General features: G+C 52.3%; 13 protein-coding genes across 13 annotated transcripts; 9 read left to right on the top strand and 4 right to left on the bottom strand.

Moving 5' to 3' along the window:
* Positions 1-670: 670 nt before the first annotated feature.
* On the bottom strand, positions 671-2,457 carry PtrM4_136430 (PutA, NAD-dependent aldehyde dehydrogenase; the record flags this gene model as incomplete). Its single annotated transcript, XM_001938296.2, has 4 exons — positions 671-847; positions 896-1,135; positions 1,193-1,836; positions 1,887-2,457. The coding sequence occupies 4 exons, from the start codon at positions 2,455-2,457 to the stop codon at positions 671-673; spliced, it is 1,632 nt and encodes a 543-aa protein (XP_001938331.1).
* A 721-nt stretch (positions 2,458-3,178) lies between these two features.
* On the bottom strand, positions 3,179-5,074 carry PtrM4_136420 (calreticulin precursor; the record flags this gene model as incomplete). The annotated part of the gene is made up of 5 exons (XM_001938297.2): positions 3,179-3,685; positions 3,738-4,391; positions 4,437-4,567; positions 4,621-4,903; positions 4,955-5,074. 5 exons carry the CDS (start codon positions 5,072-5,074, stop codon positions 3,179-3,181), a joined length of 1,695 nt encoding a protein of 564 aa, XP_001938332.1.
* Positions 5,075-5,947: 873 nt separating this feature from the next.
* Positions 5,948-6,481, bottom strand: PtrM4_136410 (uncharacterized protein; the record flags this gene model as incomplete). The annotated part of the gene is made up of 1 exon (XM_066109303.1): positions 5,948-6,481. One exon carries the CDS (start codon positions 6,479-6,481, stop codon positions 5,948-5,950), a length of 534 nt encoding a protein of 177 aa, XP_065960225.1.
* A 647-nt stretch (positions 6,482-7,128) lies between these two features.
* Positions 7,129-7,434, bottom strand: PtrM4_136400 (uncharacterized protein; the record flags this gene model as incomplete). The annotated part of the gene is made up of 1 exon (XM_001938298.2): positions 7,129-7,434. The coding sequence occupies one exon, from the start codon at positions 7,432-7,434 to the stop codon at positions 7,129-7,131; it is 306 nt and encodes a 101-aa protein (XP_001938333.2).
* Positions 7,435-9,903: 2,469 nt separating this feature from the next.
* PtrM4_136390 (ProP, Permease major facilitator superfamily) lies at positions 9,904-12,072 on the top strand (the record flags this gene model as incomplete). Its single annotated transcript, XM_001938299.1, has 4 exons — positions 9,904-10,590; positions 10,679-11,209; positions 11,270-11,431; positions 11,563-12,072. 4 exons carry the CDS (start codon positions 9,904-9,906, stop codon positions 12,070-12,072), a joined length of 1,890 nt encoding a protein of 629 aa, XP_001938334.1.
* A 540-nt stretch (positions 12,073-12,612) lies between these two features.
* PtrM4_136380 (uncharacterized protein) lies at positions 12,613-13,184 on the top strand (the record flags this gene model as incomplete). Its single annotated transcript, XM_066109302.1, has 2 exons — positions 12,613-13,110; positions 13,182-13,184. 2 exons carry the CDS (start codon positions 12,613-12,615, stop codon positions 13,182-13,184), a joined length of 501 nt encoding a protein of 166 aa, XP_065960224.1.
* Positions 13,185-13,482: 298 nt separating this feature from the next.
* Positions 13,483-13,935, top strand: PtrM4_136370 (uncharacterized protein; the record flags this gene model as incomplete). The annotated part of the gene is made up of 2 exons (XM_001938300.2): positions 13,483-13,708; positions 13,847-13,935. 2 exons carry the CDS (start codon positions 13,483-13,485, stop codon positions 13,933-13,935), a joined length of 315 nt encoding a protein of 104 aa, XP_001938335.1.
* Positions 13,936-14,372: 437 nt separating this feature from the next.
* PtrM4_136360 (BRO1 domain containing protein) lies at positions 14,373-15,841 on the top strand (the record flags this gene model as incomplete). Its single annotated transcript, XM_001938301.2, has 2 exons — positions 14,373-15,533; positions 15,584-15,841. The coding sequence occupies 2 exons, from the start codon at positions 14,373-14,375 to the stop codon at positions 15,839-15,841; spliced, it is 1,419 nt and encodes a 472-aa protein (XP_001938336.1).
* An 865-nt stretch (positions 15,842-16,706) lies between these two features.
* On the top strand, positions 16,707-17,243 carry PtrM4_136350 (PotE, Amino acid transporter; the record flags this gene model as incomplete). Its single annotated transcript, XM_066109301.1, has 1 exon — positions 16,707-17,243. The coding sequence occupies one exon, from the start codon at positions 16,707-16,709 to the stop codon at positions 17,241-17,243; it is 537 nt and encodes a 178-aa protein (XP_065960223.1).
* Positions 17,244-17,542: 299 nt separating this feature from the next.
* Positions 17,543-18,584, top strand: PtrM4_136340 (PotE, Amino acid transporter; the record flags this gene model as incomplete). Its single annotated transcript, XM_001938302.2, has 3 exons — positions 17,543-18,060; positions 18,131-18,301; positions 18,356-18,584. The coding sequence occupies 3 exons, from the start codon at positions 17,543-17,545 to the stop codon at positions 18,582-18,584; spliced, it is 918 nt and encodes a 305-aa protein (XP_001938337.2).
* A 593-nt stretch (positions 18,585-19,177) lies between these two features.
* On the top strand, positions 19,178-20,317 carry PtrM4_136330 (uncharacterized protein; the record flags this gene model as incomplete). The annotated part of the gene is made up of 1 exon (XM_066109300.1): positions 19,178-20,317. The coding sequence occupies one exon, from the start codon at positions 19,178-19,180 to the stop codon at positions 20,315-20,317; it is 1,140 nt and encodes a 379-aa protein (XP_065960222.1).
* Positions 20,318-22,343: 2,026 nt separating this feature from the next.
* On the top strand, positions 22,344-24,200 carry PtrM4_136320 (uncharacterized protein; the record flags this gene model as incomplete). The annotated part of the gene is made up of 1 exon (XM_066109299.1): positions 22,344-24,200. One exon carries the CDS (start codon positions 22,344-22,346, stop codon positions 24,198-24,200), a length of 1,857 nt encoding a protein of 618 aa, XP_065960221.1.
* Positions 24,201-24,466: 266 nt separating this feature from the next.
* Positions 24,467-25,602, top strand: PtrM4_136310 (tricarboxylate transport protein, mitochondrial precursor; the record flags this gene model as incomplete). The annotated part of the gene is made up of 4 exons (XM_001938304.2): positions 24,467-24,484; positions 24,534-24,605; positions 24,665-24,811; positions 24,940-25,602. 4 exons carry the CDS (start codon positions 24,467-24,469, stop codon positions 25,600-25,602), a joined length of 900 nt encoding a protein of 299 aa, XP_001938339.1.
* Between the last annotated feature and the right edge of the window lie 275 nt (positions 25,603-25,877).

Below are 25,877 nucleotides of genomic sequence, written 5' to 3'. Positions count from 1 at the left end.
GCGGGACCACGCGGCCGGTTCGCTGCTGTCGCCTCGCTGTCTCGGATAATTGCACTGGCACTGGCACTGGCACTGGCACTGCACAATCTGCCTGTCCTGTCACGGCACGCATGTCGCTTTCGATTCGATATCGCGCTGCATCACGCACTAAAGTACCGCAGCAGCAAATGTCAATCAGACTACGCCAGCACCCGGCCAAATTCAGCAAGAAGCGTGCATGGCTGTGCATTTGCATTCCACGCCGTATACCCGTGCTGTCAAACCCATTGGTCGGCATTGAACAGCCGCGTCCATGTGGAAGTGCGATGCACGCTGTAGTGCGCAATTGGCATTGCCCTTCTTCTATTAAAAGCCCTTTGTCAAAGATGCTCTGGCAATCATGACATCGATGATGCAGGTGGCGTTACCCCCCAGCCTCGCCCGGATTTCCTCCCGCAGACACATCCACACCCACACCCACACACCCGACGTTCCGCCCAGGGCTGGCGCATTGGCATTTAATGCTTTTCTGCTCTACGGGCATTTACACCCGGCTCAAGTCACGTCGCTTTCAAACAGCATGCGCTTCTGTGAATGCCTTTATTCAAATGTGCCATTCAGTTGTGCCCAGATACGCTAAAACCTTTTCCATTTCCGAAAAAACTCCCAGCTTACGCTGACGCCAAGACATCTAGCTGTGCGTAGGCATGTTTACCGACGCCTTAGTTGCTACGGCATCTTCACTTCTCCACAGACTCGTTACCGTCTTTTGTTGTGTGTAGAATTGAAGTCCCGGTTTACCGTAAAAGGTGCTAGCGCCACCACCCGCAACTGACTTCTTGTTGCCAGTGAAGGAGAACATGGGGAGCTATACATGATCAGCGTTCATCGTATTCGACAGGGGCAGCGGACTTACAGGGACGGGAATGGGCACATTGATGCCGACCTGTCCGGCCTCAATCTCGCGCTGGAAGCGACCGGCAGTGGCACCTGAGCGCGTGAAGATGGCTGTGCCGTTGCCGTATTCGTTGGCGTTGATCATGTCGATGGCTTCGTCAATCGTCTCAACATTCAAGCAGACCAGTACGGGCCCGAAAATCTCCTCCTTGTAGCACTTCATGTGTGGCTTGACGTTGGCGATAATAGTCGGTCCGACCTGACGACAGTTAGTACAACGTAGTCCACACTTGTTCCAGACGTTCCGAATACTTACCCAATTGCCATTTGCGTACTTTTCAGATGATGGCTTTTGACCACGTCCATCAAGAAGGATAGTCGCACCCTCCTCCTCGGCGCTCGCAATGAGATCTTCGATCCTCTTCTTGGATTGCGGGCTGATAACTGGTCCCAGGTCTGCGCCTTCTTCAAAACCACCGTTCATCGAGAGCTCCTTTGCACGCTCTGCAATCTCAGGAACCCAATCTTTGGTCTCACCGATCATGACCAGAGTGCTCAGAGCCATGCATCGCTGGCCTGCAGCACCGAATGCAGCACCAGCAATCGCGTTCAACGCATGGTTCTTGTTGCAGTCGGGCAGAACAGCTGCGTGATTCTTCGCGCCCAAGTTGGCCTGCACACGCTTGCCCTTGGCAGATGCACGCGCATAAATGTACTCTCCAGCTTGGTTGCTTCCCACAAAGCTGATTGCCTTGATACGGGGCTCGTCAATGATAAAGTCGACAGTCTTGGCCGCACCATGTACAATGTTGATTACACCTGGAGGGAATCCAGCCTTCTCTGCGAGCTCCGCGAGAATCATGCAGGCACCAGGGTCACGTTCCGAAGGCTTGATGACGCACGTGTTACCAGTAACGGCGGCGATGGGGATGGTCCAAAGAGGTATCATAGCGGGGAAGTCTGGGTAGTACATTAGCACCGTTGCAATGCTGCCCAAGTTATGTACTCACTGAACGGGCAGATAGCAGCCACCACGCCCAATGGCTCTCTGTAGCTGCGTGTCTCCATGTCTTTTGCCACCTCAAGTACCTCACCAGTCATCTGCGTCGTGATACCACAGGCAGTCTCGGCAACTTGCAAGCCGCGGAGCACATCTCCTCGTGCATCCGCAAACGTCTTGCCCTGCTCCAACGTGATGCTGGCAGCTAGCCTGTCCCAGTTCTCACGAATCAAATGTGTGTATTTAAACAAGATTTGCTGTCTGTGAAGCAGACTCGTCTCTTTCCAAGGCTTGAACGCCTTCTCGGCGCTATCAACTGCCGCCTTGAGCTCCTCATCGGTGCTTTGGGGAACGCGCGTCACCAGGTTGTTGGTCGCAGGATCATGCAGATCAATCCATTGCGTTGCTTTTGAAGCCACGAACTTGTTATCGACAAAGTTCGGTGTATCTGTTGGCGACTTTATTGGCTCGTGGTTCATGGGATACGACTCGGCCACGGCAGACGATGCTGGCTTGAGGTGTTGAGCCGTGGCATGCAGCCGCCGTGCGGCGACTTTGCTTTGACTAACTGGCGACGACATTCTGCTACACAGAGGAGCTGCGCGAGAGAGGGAGGAACGAGCGGTCAATGTGGGGAGACGTGCGAGCGCTCGGCGGGAAGCCATGTTGCTTATGGCAAGTGCCGGTCAGGTGTGCGGAGATGTGGGAGCTCAGTGCAAAGTTGGCGAGGAATTGAAGAGCCAGCCTGTGGACCAAGACGTTGGAGAGAAACTTAAACTATGGTAAAGACCACGTAGAGCTCATGCAACAGGTGCGGCTATTCAGGGAAAACAATCCCGCCTTACCTTCTCGACCGCTTGTTGGAGTGCTGGAGATGTGGTGCGGGGCCTTTCCGAGGTAGCTCGGGATCGGGAATTCAAGGCTTATCCACCTCCGCGGCGTTTGCGGCGTCTGTGTGGTCATTTTGATCTCAATGGCGAGTCAGCACCACTAAACCCAGGATAGCAACCATGGAAACCACAGCACAGAAGAGTATAGTAAAACCAGGAGTGTGATGGATGTTTTCATTGACCATATTTTCTGGCCTAATACCCTAGACGCTGCATGCCTTGATTCCCAAAAACAAAGACTTCAATACATATTTATAACGCCGTGACCCTCAATGATGTTAGCCACAAGTCTGAAATCCAATAATGTACGGTCTGGATAATCCTCCAAGACCACGTCCCTATGGTATCCTTTTCTTCACATCTTGCACTCTCCGCGAGCTGTTTCTTTTCACCTTGTATGTGCCATGGCAACCTACGACTTGTTGGTGCGCTTGTTGACCTCAGCCTGAGCCTTCTCAGAGCCAGTAGCGACAGCCTCGGCTGTCTTGTCCTTGGCCTTCACTGCAGAGTCCTTAGCCTTCTTCGCCTGAGCCTTGACTTGCTCCTTGGAGGGAGCAGCGCCGGAGCCGAGGAGGACAGAGGCAAGGATAGCGAAGATGGTGACGAGGATAACACCAACACCACCAGCGACCTCAGGAACAAACTTGATGGCCTCGACAGGGTCACGCTTGGCGATCTCGACAAAGAGCTTGGTCTTCTCCTGGACATACTTGAGCGGGTCGTCCTTGAAGACAAGGTCGCTGGGCGACTTGGGTGTGTCGGCGGGCTTGGGCTTGGTGGCCTCCTCTTCAGCCTTCTCAGCTGCGTGCTTGGGGTCGAAGGTCTCGGCCTTGAGCTTCTCAGCTTCTTCAACCGAGTGGCCAATGTAGATGTTGTCGAAGAGGATGTCGTTCTGCATGGTCCAGAGTTCGAAACCAATCTGTGAAATGTCAATAAATCATGTTGCAAAGAACGGGCAAAGAATAACTTACAGCGCCGATGGGCTCAAAGTTGGCCGGAGTCTTGTCCTCAAAGTAGTCAGGGTTCGGGATCTTCCTGGGGGCCCATTCGCCCTTGTAGGCAGGGTTGTCAATAAATGGTGCAGCCCACTTGCCACGGAAGTTGGGGTTCTTCTTCATGGGAGGCTCCCACTTGCCGCAGCCAGAGACTTCGTCGCACTTGGGGTTGGGAACGGTGGGTGGAATCCAGTCACCATCCTCCTCGTCATCCCAGTCTTCGGGCTTCTCAGCCTCGGGGTCGGGGATGGTGGTGGGCTCATCATCAAGCCAGTCCTCAGGCTTGGTGGCCTCCTCGTCAACAATCTCAAAGGGCGCATCATCGTCCCAGTCTTCGGGCTTCTTAGCCTCAGGGTCAGGGATTCTAGCGTCATCAACCCAGTCCTCGGGCTTCTTGTCGTTGGGGTCATCGATCTCCTCAGGGGGGTTGACGGACGGGGTGAAGTCCTCAAGGAGGGTGCCGTTGCGGATAGACTCGCCGTCGATCTTGATCTCAAAGTTCTGGTCGGGCTTGACGATGAGAGTGTAGAGGGTCGACGTCTTGACGATACGAGCCATGGGGGGAGCGTTGAGGTGCTTCTCCTCATATTCGCCGGTCTTGGGGTTCTTGTGGCGGAAGATGAAGTGAACCTAAACTGTGAGCTTTGGTAGTTTCTAGGATTTGCGGATACATACCTTGTTGGTTGCACCGCACTTGTCAGGACCGAACATGATGATGTAGGGAGAAGCGTTGGAGAACTCCTCGGCGTGGAGAGCCTTGTTGTCCTGGAGAAGCTTCATGTACGCACCACCGCACTCGAGGCCATCTAGAACCATGTCAGAATAGTGATACTAGACAAAATCTGGTACAACAACTTACCCTGAAGCTTGACCTCATACTGAACAACAAGGGTGTTATCCTTGTTGTTAATGGCCTTGGGGAACTTGGCGGAAATGGCGTGGTGAGCAGCTTTGTCCTTGATGACCAAGCCCTTGTCGCCCTCCATACCCTTCAGCACAGTAGGCTCCTCGACGGCCCAAGTGCCAACGTATGCCCATTCTTCGTCGTCGCTCTTGACATCCTTCTTCGCATGCGAGGGCTTCCACCGGGATTCCCAGTCGTCGGTGAACTGCTCAAGGAAGGGTGCCTTGAGTTTTGTGGGCTATCCTGCCGTCAGTGGTGTTCTACGTTTACTGACATCATGGACACATACGGTGAATGTAGGCTTCGCGACCGTGGACGCGGCGGATGATTCAGCTTCGGGAGCGCTGGCGTCGTCTGCACGCACAACGGCGGCAGCGAGCGCAACGGTGGCACCAATTGCAAAGCGCATCGTGCTTGCCTGCTTTCCAAGGGAGAGCAGAAGAATTGGGACAGAGTTGAAGTAGAAGTGGAAATTCGCAGAGGAAGGCTGGGGCTCTGTGGTAGATAAATAATGTCGAAGCTGACACCTGGTCAACTCGGAGCGGGCAGTTCCCCACTATTCCTGGATTGGCCAGTGCCACGGCACCCCTGGCCTATTGCTATGCCGCCATGGACGAAGCTTCTCGAATTGCTTCACGTAACTGCCAGCTGGCCTGATGCCATGATACTACAACGCGTATTGTGCGCGTCCGGAAATTGTATGTCGTGCGTCTGATTACTTCTCGGCGTGCTTCATATTTCGCTTTCACGCCAAGGTTCGCGATAACACCGTTGCCGTGCTTAGTATGCATGGCCTAGGGACAACTGAGGTAACTTCTTCCATCACTAGACCTCGGGCTCGGTACTATCCAGATGATACCGTCCCAAGTAATCTTGGAGAGAGCATCGGGCATTGAATGCATCTTTATGCACGTGATGCCCGGCAAGTCGTCCAAGGTTTGATGTTACCTAGGTACGCTTGTGTACTACTACATTCGCGCAACTCGGCTAAGTAGGCAATGCCATGGTAGGCCACGTCGTTGAGTGCATTAGCCGGAGCAAGTCCAGTGGTTCACATCACGTCATGCAAAAGGTAGTTGTGTATTTCACGTATATATTATCGATCGTGGGGGAGCTATATCCTATAGTCCCAACCATGCATGGACGACGCTTCCAATCGAAGTATACCAAAACACCGCCGCCTTGCCAGGCCGTGAAATGTGGACCGTGTCTGTATGCTACCTGCCCACCCTGACCATGTGAATATTACAAGCCGCAACGCCATACGCTAAAAGTCAAAGTCCTAATTGCTCCATGCCGCATTCCATATGACATGTCCTATATCTCGTGCAGTATTTACCGTGTCAACAACCCTGCCTAGCAATGTGGGCGGCAGAGGATCTTCTTCGTCTTCAGTAAAGGGCATGAACATACCCGAAGGTGTTCTGCGGAATCCACCACCTTCTAGTGATGCTGAAGACGCGCTGCGCCGTAATGAGTAGGGATCTGAAGCAGTGGGTGTGCTGGGTCGCTTTGCGCCATATGCGCTTGCGGGATCAAAATACTCCCCGCTCTCTTCGTCATCCTCTGCAAGCAGGAAGTTGCGTGAGGGATTGGAAGGCTTCAACGTCTCCGACGAAGGCGACGGGGAGAGTCCACGTGGCTTCCAGAAGCCAAGGGAGTGGGATTGTTGCGTGTCAGGCTCGTCGTCGGGAGCGTCTGTTTTATACTTGAGCGTCGTTGACGGCAGCTTGGCAATAGTTTTGTTGTCCGTGCTGATGCTGGCCGTCGACGCCGTCCGTGAGAGCGACTTCTTGCGGCGTGAGCGCTTCATCATGACGACGCCTTCGTCCGACGACGAGTCGTTTTCCTGGTACTTTGCCCAGGGGTTGTGGTTGCAGTCGTCCTCTTCGTCGTCGGCGTCTTTGCACTCGACGGCGATGCACTGCTCGACCTTGTCATCGAAGCGAATGTGGCGCTTCTCGCCATGGTCGGGCGTCTGCAGGCCAGAGGTGGATTTTGAGGAGAAATAGTCGGTACCTTCCCATAACAGGCCCCGGGGAAGTGTGGAAGGTGTGGGGTAGTCAGGGGTGGCTCGGCCGATGATTGGTCGGTTTCTCCGCATGTCCAGCGTCACACCGGTTGTTTGCTGTGCCTGCACCGACTCAGCGGCCTGCTGCACTAGCGAGGATGAAGACAGCGACTTCTGCAGCATGGCCTCTGACATGCTGCGCTTCTTGAGAATGGGCTTCTTGACGCCATTGACAAAAGAGTTGGTCTTGGACAGCCGGCTCGCAGGCTCAGAGTTTTGCTGCGAGCAGAAGCGATTTGAGGCAGGCTGCATTGGTCCGTACAGCCAGGTCACGTCGACGTCCTTTAGCCTAGGCATTTCGTTAGTACATGCCAAAAGAAAAAACCTGCAAGATGCGTGCACGGATGGGGGTGATCGACACCCCTGCCGCTGCAGATCGAAATACTCGAGACTCACCAATTCAATGTCTCGGGCGACACCGTCTTGAGCTTAAACTGGGCCTTGGCCCACGTTCGCCACGACGCATTTTCGAGCCTGGAGCGCTCGCCGTAGACGCTGCGGTGCTCGACAATGTGCCGCCACGATGACCAGATGTCCTCTTCCCGCCACTCGTACGAGAGATAGTCGACGTGGTGCGAGGGTTCCTTGCGCACTGCCGTGTCATCCTCGGAGATTGGGTGAGGGTCGGGCGTGGTCATGGGCGTGTCGGCGGACAAAACGTCGGTGGGCGAGGGTGAAGGGAGCGCGCCCGGGCGCATGGTTGTGCTTGCAGTGTTTAATGAGCCGAGGTCGATGGGGGTGACGCCGCCGCCGCCGCTTCTGCTGCTGTTGCTGCCACTTTTTTTGTACTGCCGCGCCGAGCCGTAGTTGGGGAACGACAGCCCATCGTCCTCACTGCTCGACTCGTCCGACTTGTCGAGTGAGAGGCTGCTGGCCGACGTCGAGTAGACGGACGAGGTGCGCGACGAGCTCAGCGACGGCGACCGCAGATCCGGCAGCGAGCACTGGTTCTTGCGCAGCGGCGAGTAGGCGTCGTAGGCGAGCGACGACGACGAGGGCGAGCGTTGAAAGGGCGCGTTGTCTCGCGGGAGGGATAACATGGCCGTCATGGTGGGTTGGCGTGGGCGGGAAACAAAGGGCCAATTCAATGCCTCAATATCTATCACAGCTGTTGCCAAACGGCGGGGAGCGAATTTGGCCGGCTGCTCCGTGTCGACATGCGGTGTGTGGCGGCGGCGTGCGGCGGCGGCGGGCTCTCGTCAAGTATATATCTGGGGGGCTGCGGGGGGGAGCGTGGGCGTCGACGTGGTGCCGTTGTGGTGCTCACTCCAAGAATGCGGGCCGTCGACGCAAGGGCAGCGCTGGCTCGAGTACACAGTCAAAGTATGGTATGGATTGGGGGGACGATTAAGAAACAGAGGTTTGGTTGCAGATGGCAACATGGTGCGCAAGCTTCGACCCGATGGACTAGACCACCACCGCAGACCCAGCAGACTAGCCACAACCCCGCAAGCCTGCAAATTCGCAACCGTGGAAACTCGAAAGAGCATGCCGGCCGCTTGCAGCCAGGCCGGAGTGCCGCACAAGACAGGCCCTGGTCGCTGCGAAGGGACTGGCGAATCGCCCGCCTCGTACGGGACTGACACGCTGCTGCTTCAACGTCACCTGCGACGCCGTGGGAGCTGCCACAAAGGCGTCGCCTGTCGCCGTCAACGGGCTTGCCAAACCACAGCCAGGGCCGTCGCGTACCGGTAGCTGCAGAGTGCAGACGGACGCGCTGCAAAGGCCTGTAAAAGCCTGCAAAAGCCTCTTCGGCTGATCGGCATGCAGCCCAACAGAAAGGAAAGAGTCGGAAAAGCCTAGACCGTTGCTACGACAAGTCCGCGTGGGCCATGTCGTCTGGGATGCGTGGGATGGCCTGCTTCACTGCGAGCGCATCCTGCCCTGCCGACTGCGCATCCGGCGAGCGACTACCGTTGGATGCTGCACTGTTGTGCGCCCACTGCGGGGAAAACGGTGGGAGGGGTTGCGGCTGTAGGCGGTGTTACAACAACAATCTCCCATTCGGCTGCACCAGTTGTCGATACTGGCTGCCTGAGCGTCTGGAGGGATGCTGCCACATCTCCTCACCCCGCTGTGGTGCTGCACGTTAGACTAGCCCTATATCTAGCTTCTCAACACCATGCCAACCCCCGACGCACAGACACGCAGCTTGCAGCGTATGACGAAAACCGCCATGCCTACTCATCCAAACACCTGCTCCTCCACACGTCTGCCAGCTGCATCTACCGCCTGGGCGCTGGGATTCGGTGGAGAATGACGTGGTTCATCCAGTTATCGGAGCAGGAGCTTCAACAGCGCTGTCCTGCACTGATCGAGTCCAGACACGCCCTGGTTGCGCCATATAATGAAACGCTCGCTCCCTTCTTATCTTTTACAGTTATATCAGCGCCTTGCGAGCGATTGCAAGCTCAATACCACTCTGATCTCATGATACCCACTGCTGCTTTTTGCCTGCTCCGTGCTAACCATAGCTCGCCCTAGAGCACGCGAAGAACAAACTACTCACGGGTATTACAGCGGGGAACGGCCGCTCAACAGTCGTGGTCGTTGGCCTTGGCCGTCGAGCCAACTTCATCTGCACATAAACAACCCTAGCTTCTTCCTCATTTCACCTCTCCGCGGCCTTCTCTGTCGTACTGTGGCTTTTCTCTCCCGCACGCCGTTATGTGACACTGCATGAGCCGCTTGCTCGTTAAACAAGCGATAGTGCCCCCCTTTCAAGCATCTTGTTAAAACGCTTTGAGGCGTGCAAGCTCACCGTGTCAGCCTACTACTCGTAATACGGCTTCTCGTCGGCGCAAAGTGTTAGCAGTGGCTTGCCTCCAAGGCTGATGCTGACAATCACTTCTCCAAGTGGGCGTACAACACCACACCTCATCCATCGACCCAAGCACATCTTCTACGACGATGTCGTTGACTGCAGCGGCATGTGCCCTTATTCCCGGGAGATGGCTCAAGCAGCAACGGAGACTCGTTCATTGAATCGATCTAGCTCTCCACTCTACAAGGGTTTAGCGCTCGGTGATCGAGCGCGCCGAAGTGCGATGCCGACCCATTGTCTGTCATTACGCATGGCAAACTCGCTCGTGCGCCTTTATACATAGCACAGCCATACCTCACGTAGTGTTCTTTGAAATCAATCCTTCAGCTTTTCCTACTTTGATATGAGCGCCACGCACAGCACGACAAGCCCAGCTGCGAATCCACAGTCAGACTCAAATGCGCCCACAGACATTGGAAGTCCCTCGCTGAGCGTGGAGAAAAGAGACGAACCTGCACAAGATGGCGAAAACAATCTGAACGAGAAAGATGGAGGCGCAAATGGCACTGCTGTTGCGCCTGCAGCGCCCGCTGCACAGGATGATGAGCGTCCGCCACGAACGAAACTGCAGATATTTCTCATCATGCTGTCGCTTTCCATTGCCGTCCTACTCGTCGCTCTAGATATCACAATCGTTACGACCGCATTGCCCACGATTTCCCAAGAATTCAATAGCGCGTCAGGATACACATGGATTGGTTCGGCATATCTGATTGCTCAGTCGGCCGCCACGCCGATTTGGGGCAAGGTGTCAGACATTTTCGGGAGGAAGCCTATACTTTTGCTTACGAATGTCATCTTCTTTGTCGGATCGCTGCTTGCTGGAGTGGCTGTCAACATGAATATGCTCATTGCCGCTAGAGTCATCCAGGGCATTGGTGGTGGTGGCTTGATAACTCTAGTCAATATCACCATTTCCGACATATTCTCCGTACGAGACAGAGGCGCATACTTTGGTATCATCGGTGGTGTATGGGCGTTGGCGAGTTCGCTAGGTCCTGTTGTTGGTGGCGCGTTCACCCAAAAAGTAGTGAGTAGCCCACATGTCCACCCCTACTTCACACATTCACTCCCACAACACAAATACATTCTAAACACCTACTGACACTGGAATCGAGGATTGGAGATACTGCTTTTACATCAACCTACCATTTGACGGTGTAGCCTTCATCATCTTGTTCTTCTTCCTCGACGTCAAAACGCCCAAGACTCCATTACGAGAGGGACTGAAAGCGGTCGACTGGCTGGGCTCGTTCACTATGACCGGTGGAGTCATCATGCTTCTGCTAGGACTGGAATTCGGTGGCATAACGCATCCTTGGGACTCCGCGACGGTACTGTGTCTTATCATCTTCGGGGCCGTTGTCATTGGCATCTTTTTCCTCATTGAATGGCGGATAGCACCGTACCCACTCATGCCGCTCAGCCTCTTCTCGGAGCGTTCGAACTTAGCTGCTCTGGCTACTTGCTTCTTCCATGCCTTCGTGTTCATCAGCGGAAACTACTTTTTGCCACTTTACTTCCAGGGCGTCCTTGGAGCAACGCCAATCCTCTCGGGTGTGTATCTTCTACCGTCCGCAGTCGCGCTGTCAATTATGTCGGCGGCAACCGGAGTGATCATCAAAAAGACTGGACAATATCTACCCTTGGTAAGCGCCCGAATGTCTGTACGCAACCTACACGTGATACATTTGCTGACCAACTTTCAGATCTGGTTTGGCATGTTCATGATGACTCTGGGATTCGGGCTCTATATTAACTTCAATGTCAACACGTCCTGGGCTAAGATTATTATATTTCAAATCATCACCGGTATTGGTGTCGGCCAGAACTTCCAGAGTCCGCTTATCGCACTTCAGAGCAACATACCTGTAAGCCCAGCCCATTTGCGTCCTATTGCACATGACTTTCAATATGCCGCGCGGCATGTGGGATGTCATCCAGGGACATGGTTCCCCTACCGACTTGCATCTATTATGCATATGCTGACATAACTCAACAGAAACGAGACATTGCTACTGCAACGGCCACATTCGGATTTGTCCGCAATCTGGGCTCCGCGATTTCGGTCGTCGTCGGCGGAGTTATATTCAACAACGAGATAAGAACCAAACAACCGGAACTTGCTGCTGCGCTTGGCACACAGACCGCTCAGATGTTTTCCGGAGGTTCCGCTGGCGCCAATGTCCGAGTCATTCAGTCGCTGCCCGAAGCTCAACGGGCAGTTGCGCGAAAAGCATTTGCCGATTCCTTGAGTAAAATGTGGATTTTGTACGTCGCCTTCGCTGCTGCTGGCCTTTGTGTCAGTCTTTTGGTTTCGCGCAATATGCTCGATAAGCAACATGAGGAGACGAAGACCGGGCTGGAAGTTGAAAAGGCCAAAAGGCTTGAGAGGGAAGCCGAACGTAATGAAAGGCGGAAGAAGAGAGCTAGCAAAGGATCCATGCCTATTGATACTGAAGCGCAGGCAAGTCATCCAGGGGTTACGAGAGAGAAGGAAACGACAGCATGATCTTGTGTTATGACAGTCTGATTGCATCAAGCATGGTGTTTGGTAAAGGCATCTAAAAAAAATTCGGACGAGGGTTCTAAGTTATGGTTTTGAATGGATCATGGCGTAGATTGTCCATGCGTCAAAAGGAGCTCCAACATAGACACTACTTTTTTGTAAATTATGCATTTGTAATAAAAGCAAGTAATTTTCGCGAATGGTTTACATGAACAAAGAAACGTAAGTGAATGTATACATTAGGGCTCCATTGTCTTTGTGAAGAGTGTCTGCCTAGCATTGTTCAGAGTTGAGTCACAGGTGCACCAGGCCACGCCTACCTGATTTCACTTTCTACTCATAGCGCATGTCCAGGTAGAAATATGTGCTTTGTTCTGTCCCAGATGGACGGTGCATTTGTTCAACAAAGCTGGCGTGAAGGTCATAACACACTCAACCCCTTGTCTGTGAAAGGGCTATTCAGCCAGGCATTGACCTACAAGACGGCCTCTTCGTGAAGATCACACACCTTAGTGTACTTCCACAACATCTCAACATTACAACATGTGCTACTACCGATTCTACATCTTCCTAGGCTGCGGCCACCATACATTTTCCGAGACACCGATTAGATACTGCGAAGCCGCAAAGACAAAGGCAGCTGCGCATCTGGAAACTCCTTTGGATCGAGATAAGAGAGACAGTACCCAGGATCCAGCTTATGGCTCAGCGAAAGGTGACGAGGATGGTCATACAGATGAAGACTCATCACTGCTAAATGATGAGTCAACAGGAAGACCAGAGTCGTCGATCGCTGGTTCGGCGAGAAGCTCATACACAACTGTACACACAGATGCCGTCGATGTCGAGGACACAAAACACACTACTCCAGTGATCATGAAGCCTTGTGGCGAAGGTCGTGTCTACCCTCTTCACACCTTCAAACTCGAACAGATCTGCCCCATCTGTGCTAATGAGAGAGACAAGAGGCTACTTCAACTTGACAAAGTAACAGCCGAAATCACATTTGACGCGGCGAAGTGGCATTGGAAGGGGAGGGATGTAAGTGGGAAAAAGACTGATTCGGTTTGGAATGTGGGGGCTACTTTAGGAGGGTGGATAAAGGATTGGAGTAGAATAGGTGGGAAATGAAAATGTGAAAATAAGAAGACGACAATACGCAAGTAAAAAAGCGACATGAGTATTGAAATGGTGATGCCGATACGCCATGAGAGACGATGGTTCTACGTCACGTGCAAGCGCCGCCAATCGCAGCGCAGTTGATTCAGAGCTCACCAACACGTTCCACTCGGCGCGCATCTACACCACCGCAGCCTCAATTGACGTACGGAATCTACCCCAAATACTCTCCGGGGAGTAATTACGACACGCCGACCTCTTCGAATTATCTCCGCACATTCCACAGCCGCCGCAATGCCGACGCCAGAGTCCGAACTCTTCCTCGCCAAAAAGCCAAAGGTTGCGCCGACGTTTGAGGGCGTCGACTACGACGACAACACAGCTCTCAAGGCTGCACAGGATGCTATCATTAGGGAGCAGTGGGTCAAGAGCATGATGGCGCGGTTGGTGAGGGACGAAATGAGCAAGTGCTACCGGAGGGAGGGGGTCAACCATTTGGAGAAGTGTGGGCATCTACGAGGTATGAAGGCACCAATTTCGCGATGAGGAGCTCTGCATATCTGCTGGCAAGGGCTTTCGTACAAGGTTCCGAAAGGCGTGTCTACAGAAGGCAGGACATGGGGTAATACCAGAGTAATGGCTAACGGGAGTTACGCAGAACGGTACTTTGAGCTGCTCAAGGACGCAAAGGTCAAGGGATACCTCTTCGCGCAACAAAACTACCTCGACGAGCCGTTCAAGAAATAAGCGTACCTACAGAATACGACGGGCATGCAAGAAAGCACATGATGGACAAGCCACATATAGGAACCCTCGCCAGTGTCAACTACCAATACGAATACAATGCATTTGTTTGGTTTCTGATGTTCGAAAAGCATATGAGGAGACTTGTGGTAGGCTTCTCGTACTGGCGAGGCAGTGTATATACATGCCGGGAGAGAGGCTGCCCTATCACGAGCACCGCAAGTGTAGAATCGCAATGGTATGATTTGCAAGTTTTCTGTTGCTAAAGTGATCTCTCCTTGTTTAGGAAACGATTCCTTGTGTTGTTGGGCACTATAACTAACATCAGCCCATGGCATGATGCGCGGCGGAGGTTAGCTCATCAGCCCCGCGACAACGCAACCGCGTACTTGCATCATCAACAGTCCAGCTCTAAACAACAGCAGTCAACGCTCAACAAAATGCCCTTTCCATTTGTTCTACCCACGACTTCTAGCATATCCTTCATAGATTACTTCAATAGCAGCACGCACCCGTCTTTGCCAAACTGCGCAACAACTGCGCGTGGCGTCCTTCGCGATGTCTTGAAACGACACAAGCGCATACCACCTCCATCGCAAGCTTCGAATCTCTCCACCGTACTATCCGCCCTCAACGATTATATACCGTATCTGTTCGCTCTCGATGCGGGTCTAAGCGGTACGAGTTGCGCTGGAGAAGAAGTCGATCTCGTATTGGTCAAAGAGCTGGAGATTGAATGGCGCTCAACCCTAGGTTCCTCGATACCTGGCCGTGAGCCTGCGCGGGTAAAGCTAAAGGGTCTAGAGAGTGAGCTGTGCTTTACACTGTCGACGCTGGCATATGTGTATAGTTTGCAGGCTCGAGCGCAGCTGCACACACTCTACAATGCCACCGTACCCTCACCCGAACAACGCGCAACTGCAATCGGTGCTGCTATGAAACACTTTCTCGAGGCAGACTCGATACACACGTATTTGGCCAACCGAGCGGGTCAGCACAATGCGCAACCGGCAGCGGTGGATATCTCGGCACCTATGCTTGGGGCTCTAGCCGAGCTTACTATGGCCGAAGCTACACTCATCACCGTCCTCAAGGACGACCCATATCCGGCTGTTGTTATAGAAGACAGGAACAAACAGAGCAAGGACTGGATGTTTAGAGGCGTTGAGATACCCAAGGTCCGCGCGCATCTGTTTGCTCGGTTATGTCTTGCTTCCTCTGAGCACGCCGCGAAAGCTCAGGCTATGCTTGGTCGATCGCCGAAGATTAATGATGACCTACTCAAATATGTAGATGACTTGAGGCGGACGGCAAAGGGCAAGGCCTGTCGATTTCTCGCCTGCGACGCCGAGGCAAGCGCCAAAACCGGTGAAGGCATCGCGTGGCTAAGGGGTGCAAAGAAAGAACTCGGTTTCGCCTCGCTAGGTGTAGAATCGGACAAGAAAGCTTCCGGATTTTCCAAGCTCAAGAAAGACTGGCAGGAGAAGAGGGAAGATCGTAAGATTGAAAAGGGCGTAGACTGGGGCACCGATGCAGGCAAGTTCGAAGAAGGACGAATAGTCGACATGTTGCTGAAAAAATGGGAGAAACAGAATGACACGGTATGTTTGAGCATATGCATTTTGCTTGCTGATTTGACGTTGTGTTGTAGGTTGGCGTGCAAGTGATTCCCCCGTCCGAACCACTGTTGGCAAGTATGCCATCAGGACGTGAGTACCACACAACCAAAATGTTCGTCGTCCCCGCTCTCGACGAAGACGCTCTTGTCCGTATGAGAGCGCCCCCAGACCCCAGCGAAACATTCAAGGGCGGCGAAGACGACAGCGGAGATGAGGAAGACCCGAGTCCGCCAGTGGGTGCATTTCCAGGGACCAAGTCTGATTATGCGCCGAACACAAATTACTATTGATTGCAGATGTCGAGACGCATCTCGATTCCCCTCAAATATCCACTTTCGATAGGCTTGACAATTGTGGGCGAAACATGTGGAGACTCAAATACGCCACTAGCGATACCGCACACGCTTATCACAGCCACGAACGCCCTGTAGAACCCCGCGCGCTGTGCCGTTGAACGGAAACCTATGCCTTGTTTAGCATGTCCAGCCGTGGGAGTGTGTATCCCAGTGTCATGGTGTGCAGGTCAAGGGCGTAGATATCGGCATTACTCCCAGTAATAATAATCCCGAAACCTTGACGTTCAAGATACGCCACAACACCGCCTTATTTTGGGTTTGACAGCTTGGTTTACCAAATTCCGCCCCACATCTAGTGATACGCTGCAACATGCTAATCATCAGGTCATGCAATTCTTGCATCGTCTAGCGTACAGCCAAGTGGCTGCTTTCCAATGTTGCTATAGCGCTCCGTTCGCGTGCCATGTTCTACCCACTCCGTTGCCCCTAGGTGGTAGGGTATCCAAGCCGATCGCCTAGCCCTCCACGTCTGAACTGATAAAGAGATAGCGATAGCATGCCATGCACTTCAACGTCATTCGTCGACGCAACACGTTTATCGTCTCTCAAAGTAACTTCTCTGTCGCATACATATGTCTGCGCACAAATACCCGCTCGCACCTGTTCAAAGTCCGAAAATGCGTCTTGGTAAGTTTGGGGGTACCTGATTTGAATGGGGGTGTACCTGGTGTAACATTATATAGACATTGTGCCGCCTGTTGGTTTTTGATGCGGCAACACAAGCAAGAAAGCAAGTTTAACTCCTTTTGACGCACGTCAACACTCCTCTCATGCATACACCTATCTTGGATTATACACAATGAGCACCCAACAACGCCGGTCTGTGGGCCAGGAGCCTGTCATGTCTGTTCTACCAGACGGCGATATTCCATACGACCCAACACACACGTTCGATGCCGACGAGGAGGCACTGGCTGCGCTTGGTTACAAGTCCGAGTTCAAGCGCGAATTCTCCCTCTTCACTACCTTTTGTGTTAGCTTTGCCATCTTGGGTCTGCTCCCGAGTTTTGCCTCGACGCTTTACTATGGTATGGGGTATGCAGGGACCGCAGGTATGACGTGGGGATGGCCCTTGGCTATGATTGGCATTCAGTGCATAGCCATGGGCATGGCCGAGCTGTGTAGCAGTATGCCTACGAGTGGTGGTTTGTACTATGCATCTGCTGTACTGGCTCCAGGTAAATGGGGACCGTTTGCTTCATGGCTTACAGGATGGAGTAACTGGCTATGCCAGATCACTGGGGCACCGTCCGGCAAGTACCCCCTTTACATTTTGGGTCTACAATTGGGACATGGATTGACTTTCGAGCAGTCAACTACGGAGCTTCGGCTATGATACTTGCCGCCGCCAGTATCAACGATCCGTCGTATGTACCAACCGAGTGGCAGACCTTCCTCCTTACCGTCCTTCTCATGATCATTCATGCCGCCCTCTCATCTATGCCAACTCGATGGCTTGCAACGTTCAACTCTATAGGCTCGACATTCAACTTCATCGCCCTTATCATCGTCATCATCATGATTCCAGCGGGAACTGATCGCGAGGAACGCGGCCTCCCCCGCTTTACCCCATCAAGCGAGGTCTGGGGTACCATCTACGAAGGTACAGCTTTCCCACCCGGTATCTCCGTTTTGATGAGCTTCATCGGTGTCATTTGGACCATGTCGGGTTACGACGCGGCGTTCCATCTGGCAGAGGAGTGCTCAAACGCGAACATCGCTTCTCCACGCGCTATCGTCATGACGGCTGCTACCGGTGGTCTTTTCGGCTGGTTTCTACAGCTCGTGGTTGCGTACACGGTCGTTGACGTTGGAGCTGTCCTACAGTCCGATCTAGGCCAGCCTTTCGCTGCATACCTCATGCAATGCATGTCCAAGAAGTTGACACTGGCAATCCTCGCAATGACTGTCATGGCGGCCTTTTCCATGGGTCAGGGATGCATGATTGCAGCGAGTAGAGTAACATTCGCCTACGCACGTGATGATTGCTTCCCGCTTTCGAAATACTGGAAGCGAGTGAACAAGCACACACAGACACCCGTGAATGCTGTGTGGTTCAATTGTGCGATTGGCATTTGCTGCTTGCTCCTTATCTTTGGGGGTCAGTTGGCTATTGGTGCTTTGTTCTCCATCGGCGCTATTGCGGCTTTTGTGTGAGTATTAACCGTTCTTCCTTCACAGAAGGGCGTTTTGGAGAACGAATCCCGCTAACAGCAATCACAGCGCTTTCTCAATCCCCATTTTCATTCGCGTCGCTTTCGTGGGAAAGAACTTCCGTCCCGGTCCATGGCATTTGGGCAAATGGTCCACGCTTATTGGTACCATTGGGTGCTCTTTCGTCTTGCTCATGATTCCTATTCTGTGCTTCCCCAGCACCACTGGAGCTGAACTCACGTATGTCGCCAACCCACACATTCTTTTCACAACATCCCGCTAACACTCAAACAGCGCAAAAGGTATGAACTGGACGTGTGTCGTCTACGGCGGCCCAATGCTCTTTGTCACGATTTGGTGGTTCGTCTCGGCGCACAAGTGGTTCAAGGGCCCCAAGGTGAACATCGAACATATGATGTTGGGACAGCATGTTGTTATCTCGGGTCAGGCTGTGTCAGTCCATAGCAAGGATGAGAGTGGCTCTGAAGGCGAGGCCGTGATCGACAAGGGTATCAAGTCGTGAGATAGACAATTCACAGCGCTCTCATGGTGGAGTATGGTACGTTACTGCTGTTGCCACAAAGACCGTATATGAAGCTAGTTGTATTGTAGATACTTGGGTACCTAGTAATAGCTGAATTATTCTTTCAGGAAGTTTGTTTATTCGGTTCTCTTATGTTTTCACTCGGCATGAACCCAGACTCTCCGGAGCGAACAGAAGATGGTGAACAAGAAAGGAGATACGAAAGAAGGCTAATATAGCTGAGAAAAGAAAGAAAAATCTCGGTGTGGTAGCAACGGAGACGCAGACCGCATAATCACACCACCTGCTGCCAAGAAAGCGAGGAAGCTAAGAAGGGTAGTACCGTTATTCGGAGCTTACTCGACGGTTAGACAGGAAACATCTGTTTCAGTCAATGTATTGCGAATGAAGAATGCCATCATCGCAGATGCGACGCGTAGCCTCGTACCTCTAGAGCACCATGATGGATGTACCTAAAGTGGCAAGTTAGCCAGCCATCAAGGTACCTGGATGTCCACGAGAAGTCAAATGGACCTCACTCGTGATCTATACAATAATCCCAAATCATCTCTTACCAGGCCATCAAGTTCATCATGCACATCCACGACGTCCTCATCGTAGGCGGCGGACCAGCAGGTCTAGCAGTCGCAGCTCGTCTCCGCGAACACACCCCTTCAGCAACCTTCACAGATGACGAACACCAGCGGTACCACTGGATCCGAAAACATGGTCGGAAAATGAGCATCAAGAACTACAGAACCAACAAAGACTCACTTCCTACACCACCCTCATCCCCAGAAAGCTCAGACTGTGGATGCGAACACCAAACACCAGCACATGAGGCGATGGACATGCTCGTTCTCGATGCCGATGGCGCCGACTGGATGGCGAAGTGGAAGCGTCTCTTCAAAACGTTTCATATCGACTACCTGCGCAGTCCAATGTTCTTTCACGTCGACCCAGCGGATCGAGATGCGTTGCTTGGATATACATATGAGAATGAGAGGGAGAAGGATGTCCAAGCACTTCCAGGTGTTGCTGGTAAGGAAGTCAGCAAGCACAAGAAGAAGAAGACGATAAAATCACAAGGTCGATTCCTTGGCCGGACACCTGATGTAGACGAAAGAGACCGAAAGGACTACTTTGTACCGCGTACAGATCTCTTCGATGCACACTGCGAAGAGATCATCAAGCGATATCGCCTTGGTAACGATATGCTCCGACAGGAACGCGTAGTCAACATTGAGTATGAGGAGATTACGAGCTTCCTGGATGCAGAGAATGACAGTGTCTTCTCAGACGATGCATCAGAAGACGACAGAAAAGTCTTCCGTGTTACGACAGACCAAGGCGTACGTTATGCACACCTAGTCATTCTAGCCGTTGGACCAGGGAACGCACCCTCAATACCATCTGTGCCTGGTCTACCGAGTAATGTCCCCCCTCCTCACGAAGGCTTCACGCACGCCATGCAGATCAAGCAATTCCCACCATCACATGTAACCCGCAAGATCAAAGCGCGTCAGACAAGCAACATGCTCATTGTAGGAGGCGGTCTGACAAGTGTTCAACTCGCCGACCTAGCTCTCAAGCGCGGCGTAACCAAAGTCTACCTACTCATGCGGGGGCCCCTCAAGGTTAAGCACTTTGACGTCGACCTCGAATGGGTCGGCAAATTCCGCAACCTGAAGCAAGCAGAGTTCTGGACCGCAGACACAGATGAAGGTACATGAAAGCAACCCTACCCCATATCCTTATCGAGCTAGAAGCTAACACATACCCTCCTCTCACCACAGAGCGCTTCGAAATGATGATGAAAGCCCGAAACGGAGGCAGTATGACACCACGCTACCGCAAGATCCTCGATACCCAGGTAGCGCGTGGAAACATCTCCCTACACACCTACACAACATTAAAATCTGTAGACTGGGACCCAGACGCGAAAACCTGGACATGCAAAGTTGACGCCGCAGACGTGGAGCTTCCATCCATCGACTACATAGTCTTTGCAACAGGCATCCAGACAGATGTACGTAGTATACCGTACCTTGCCTCTCTCCAACAGCAGTACCCAATCAAATACGTGGGCGGGCTACCGTGCTTGAACGAAGATCTCATGTGGAGAGATGACGTTCCACTTTTTGCTACTGGAAGGCTAGCGGGACTAAGGCTGGGACCTGGGGCGCCGAATTTGGTGGGCGCGAGAGTGGGTGCGGAGAGGATTGCGTGGAATGTGGATGATGCGTTGAGGAAGTTGGGGAGGCTGAGGGGTAGTGGGGCAGATGAGAGTGAAGGGGATAGTGCGGATGAGAAGATGGATGAGTATGCGGCGGCGAGGGCGAATCGGTTTGATAGTTTGGTTGGGTTGGATGGGGTTGGGGTGTAGGTGGTTTGCTGGCTAGGCGTTAGATTTCGCGGTTGATGGAAGATGTACAGTAGGAAGTTACCTAGATATTCACCGATCACCTAATTTGCGTGTGTTGGAAAAGAGGATTGTTGGTCTGCTAATAATGTGGACATTGCCGGTGGTGGAGATAAGGCACGTAGTACTGAACATCTGTGTCCCATCCCAACGCTATCCTAGTAATGTTGGAATATGAATAGTAGTTTAACCTGTATTATATCGGCAAAGAAACGCAACTGCATAAGATCTCTGGAAATATGGCGAGAGAACATGTGGCTCCGCCCCAGTATGCTTGCGCTACGACGTACAACGCGTTGGTGTCTGTGGTGAAGCCAGGAGAGCGAATGGGCATCATAGGCATTGTTGATATTCGCCATCTTGCTATCCAATCAGCTTGTCAGCTGGCCTGGGGACGTTGTATAAGCCTGTTAGCACTTTGGTGGTTGCTGGAAGTAAGTCTCTGGATTGGAAGAGTTACAACACAACAGGTCCTTTGATGCTGCCTAACATGTTGCCTTCCAGATGCATGACCAAGGAAGTTCTGGCCAGAGCAGGAAAGTGATTCCGTTGGTTGCGCCTCATGGGACTCTCGAGCTTCCGTAAGCAAAATTCATCCATGATTGAAACACAACAGTGCTGGAGTATTCCAATAGTGCATTTTGTAGATGTTTTTCGTTGGATATAGCCTCGTCGCTTCCCGGGCCAAGCACGACGAGATGTTGTAATTCGCAGCAACCCACGATGTGAAGCCTGGGATCGAAAACCTTGAATTGAGTGAGCCTGGCATTGCAGAAGTTGCGGAGAAGCTCAAGGCGAACAAGATTCGGTATCGCGGGGTTTCACTATTGTGACTTACAGACCACTCGGGTGTCATAAAATACTTGACATACTAGTGGGAAAAGGCCACTGTAGTCGCCAGACACGCCTATTAGGCGCTTACCCACACTGGAAAGTATTCTGTGATACCCAGGTGAGACTGGAGTCTTTTTGGAGTCCCTAAGATATCAGGCAACGTCATACAAACGAATGTAAAGGATTGCTCCGTGGTATTTCGAGACTTTCCATGGCCGTCGAATGCCTGCGCAGAAGCTGACGCTTATCCGAAAATTCGGTCAACGCACCCGTGAACCACTGAAGTTACAACACTAAATGAAGACTACCAAAATAACTTGCAAGTCACCAATATATGCCTATAATTCGCAATGTGATTATGTTTGTGCGCTGTGTTAGATGTGTCGACGCACTCCAGAGCTGCTAACGTGTCCGTGCGCGTGATGCGCGGATTCGCGTGATGCGCGGGGAACACCAAAACACGTCAAACCCCTTCACCTTCAACACACGTTAACTCCACCAATATGGACCCAATTCAAGCTGCGATTGAAGATATTGAAAATCTAGAGCCAGGAGAACAGTTCTCGTATACTAAAATTGCTGCTAAGCATGGTGTTGTGAGATCTACGTTGACCCGAAGGCACCAGGGCCAGACAAGCTCAGAAAGAGACAAGAACTTCAACCAGCAGAAACTCAACCCACAACAAGAGCTAGAGCTTGTGAGATATATCGAAAAGCTCACAAAGCGAGGCATTCCTCCTACACGAGAGATGATCAGGAATTTCTCATCAGAAGTAGCCCATCAGCAGCTCAGCGAGAGCTGGGTTACTCGCTTCATCAACCGACACGAGATCCATCTCATCTCAAAGTGGACCAGCGCCATGGATCGTACGCGCCACCTGGCTGATTCTGAGTCAAAGTATAGACTCTACTTCGAGCTGCTGCATCGAAAGATCACCGAATATCACCTAGAGGCTCGAGATATATACAATATGGATGAGAAGGGCTTCTTAATTGGCTTGATAGGCAGAAGTAAGAGGATATTCAGCAGGCGTCAATGGGAGAAGAAGGAGGTTCGAGCATCTCTCCAGGATGGATCACGCGAGTTTCTGACAGTCCTGGCCTGCTGCTGCGCTGATGGGAGCTCGCTGCCTCCAGCCCTTATCTACGCAGCTAAAAATGGAGCTATACGATCGAGTTGGGTAGAAGATATCAAGGCAGGAGAACATGAGGTCTTTGTCTCATCATCTCCAACAGGCTGGTCAAATGATAACGTAGGCCTAGCTTGGCTGGAGCAGGTGTTTGATCGCTCTACAAAGCAACGATCAGGTAGATGGAGATTGCTCATCCTTGATGGCCATGGATCTCACCTCACGATGGAGTTTATTAAGTACTGCGATCGCCATAGGATCCTCCTCATGATCCTTCCTCCCCATTCGACCCATACGCTCCAGCCGCTAGATGTAGTGCTGTTCAAGCCACTCTCTCAAGCCTACTCTAACGAGCTCACTAACCATCTCCATAAGGCTCAAGGCCTTATTCCAATCAAGAAAGGGGACTTCTTCCCGCTCTTCTGGAGCGCCTGGATATCCTCCTTCACAGAGAGCCTCATATTGAAGGCCTTCGAAGCCACTGGGATCTGGCCGATGGATGCCAACGTTATCCTTCGTAGATTTGCTAGCACGCCAGAAGCTGAGAGAAGCTCATCGTCAGGGCTCTCTGATCATGACTGGAGAAAGCTCGATCGGCTAGTACGAGCTGCTGTTAATGATAGCCATCAGTATGAGGCAAGAAAGCTGCGCTCAAGCGTTCACCATCTCTCTGTGCAGTATGAGCTTTTAAAGCATGAGAACGAGGGCTTAAAGGAGGCTCTTCAACATAAAAAGAAGCACAGGAAGAAGGGCAAAGCTCTTGACCTTCAACAGCGCCAGGAGTATCACGGTGGCTCTGTCTTCTGGTCTCCTCGCAAGCTGCGTGAGGCTCGAGCTAGAGAAGCAGTACGGGAGCGAGATGAGACGGAGGAGAAACTCCAAAAAGCACGGTCCAAGAAGCAGCGCGAGGAGGCTCGACTGCAGCGTCAAGATGAGCTCGAGGAGAGGCGTGTGGAGAGGCAGAGACTCAAGGAGATGAGGGAGCTTGAGCGAGCTGAGAAAGCAGCTGAACGCGCGCGCCAGAAGGAGGAGAGAGACGCTGCTAAAGCTATACAACTACCCCAAAAGGGAAAGAGGAGAGCTTCAGCAGCTACCTCATCGAACAACAAGCGTCAAAAACGCGTTGAGGCTGCTCGCGCTGGTGCTCAAGTTCAAGAAGAGCCTCCAGCTCCTCCATCAAAGCTCACATCACGTGGCCGCAACGTCAACCTCCCATCAAAATATAGATAGTACAAGTTGATCGCAAGCATCTAATTACTCCCCCTCTATAAATTCGTATAATAACAGCTTATATACGTGGCTTAATAGCTTCATTTTTGAAGTAGTGGATATGGTGTTCCCCGCGCATCACGCGAATCCGCGCATCACGCGCACGGACACGTTAGAGTTATCCGACACCGCGCCTTTAACCCGGCTATCGGCTAGCTGCATATCCGCAACTTTCATCCACCCATCGTCATCGTAACACCATCCTCATCCCAAACCTATAAACGCAAATGGTTTCAGGCGGCAATGTAAGCCACAATGAAGAGCTCATTGAATCCCAATTGATGGCCTTCCCAGGATAAGAACGTACCCGCGGTAGTCTCTCTGGCAGCCGGCGGCATTGCTGGCGGCGTGGAAGGGTTCCTCTCGGTACGTCTCCAAAGCGGTATTCCGGTCATTTTCGCGCGACTTACGTGTTGCTCATGCAGTATCCTATGGAATTTGCGAAGACACGAGTGCAATTGAGAGCAGAGAAAGGCATACCGACACCTCGGAATCCTTTCTACGTCGTCACGCAGGTGTATCAGAATGAAGGCATTAGAGCGCTCTACAAGGGCTGCGGCGCACTTGTATTTGTGAGTGTGCATCTCTTCAAGTCACCTGGTCTGTGCAGCTTGCTCTCATAAGAACTGAGCTTGCTTCGTCCGAATCATCACTTGCTCAATACTCCTTATCGGAAGTAGTAAGACTGAGACGATGACAGGGTTCGGTCGGAAAGGATGCCGTGAGATTTCTGTTCTTCGACCAAATCAAGTTGTCCTTCGCAGATCCAGAGACCGGGACCCTTTCACCTCTTCGCAATCTACTGGCCGGCATGTCCGCAGGAGTAGTCGCATCCATCACTGCCGTGACGCCAACAGAGCGCATCAAAACGGCCCTGATAGACGACGCGAGAAATGAGAAGCGCTTCCGCTCTGGTCTACACGCCACCACGACTATCTGGAAAGAGCATGGTATTCGGGGCTTGTACCGCGGCTTTGCTGGCACCACGCTCAAGCAAGCATTTGCCACGGCTTTCCGAATGGGAACCTACAACATCCTTAAAGACTTTGAAAAGACTCGAAATATAGAGCAAAACACTGCTGTCAATTTTGCCAACGGCTCCGTGGCTGGCATTGTCACAACACTATCCACACAGCCTTTTGATGTTATCAAGACACGGTCGCAGAGCGCAAAAGGGACGACTACGGTCGAGGCTGTCAAGAGCGTGTTGTTGGATTATGGAATCCGCGGGTTCTGGAAAGGCACGACAATGAGGTTGGGACGCACCGTTTTTAGTGGTGGTATACTGTTCACCAGCTATGAGGCTGCTGTCAAGATTATTATGCCACTATATCCTGGGGCGAAGCAGGCTCAAGCTTTGTAGACCGAGTATGTTAATAGTTGAACTAGACGAGAACATTACACGTCTAATAGAAGAACGAAACTACACATGGGCATGTAGCGCATAGTGTACATGATGCATTCTGAGGCCTCGCGAACACGTGATCTTAGGGACAGACAGGGCCGATTGCGCAGTGACGGGATGACGATGAGGCAAAGCCCACTTTCCCGCTACGGTGGTGGCCACAATGAACGCAGAGCATACGCACCTCGCGCGTACATGAACATCTGCATAGCTACCAACTACAATCGAACTTT

This window comes from Pyrenophora tritici-repentis, chromosome 8 (genome assembly GCF_003171515.1).
Source record: "Pyrenophora tritici-repentis strain M4 chromosome 8, whole genome shotgun sequence".
NCBI classification, from domain to species: Eukaryota; Fungi; Ascomycota; class Dothideomycetes; order Pleosporales; family Pleosporaceae; genus Pyrenophora; species Pyrenophora tritici-repentis.
Note: the sequence above shows the minus strand (reverse complement) of the source record. Positions and strands in the feature narration are given on the sequence as shown.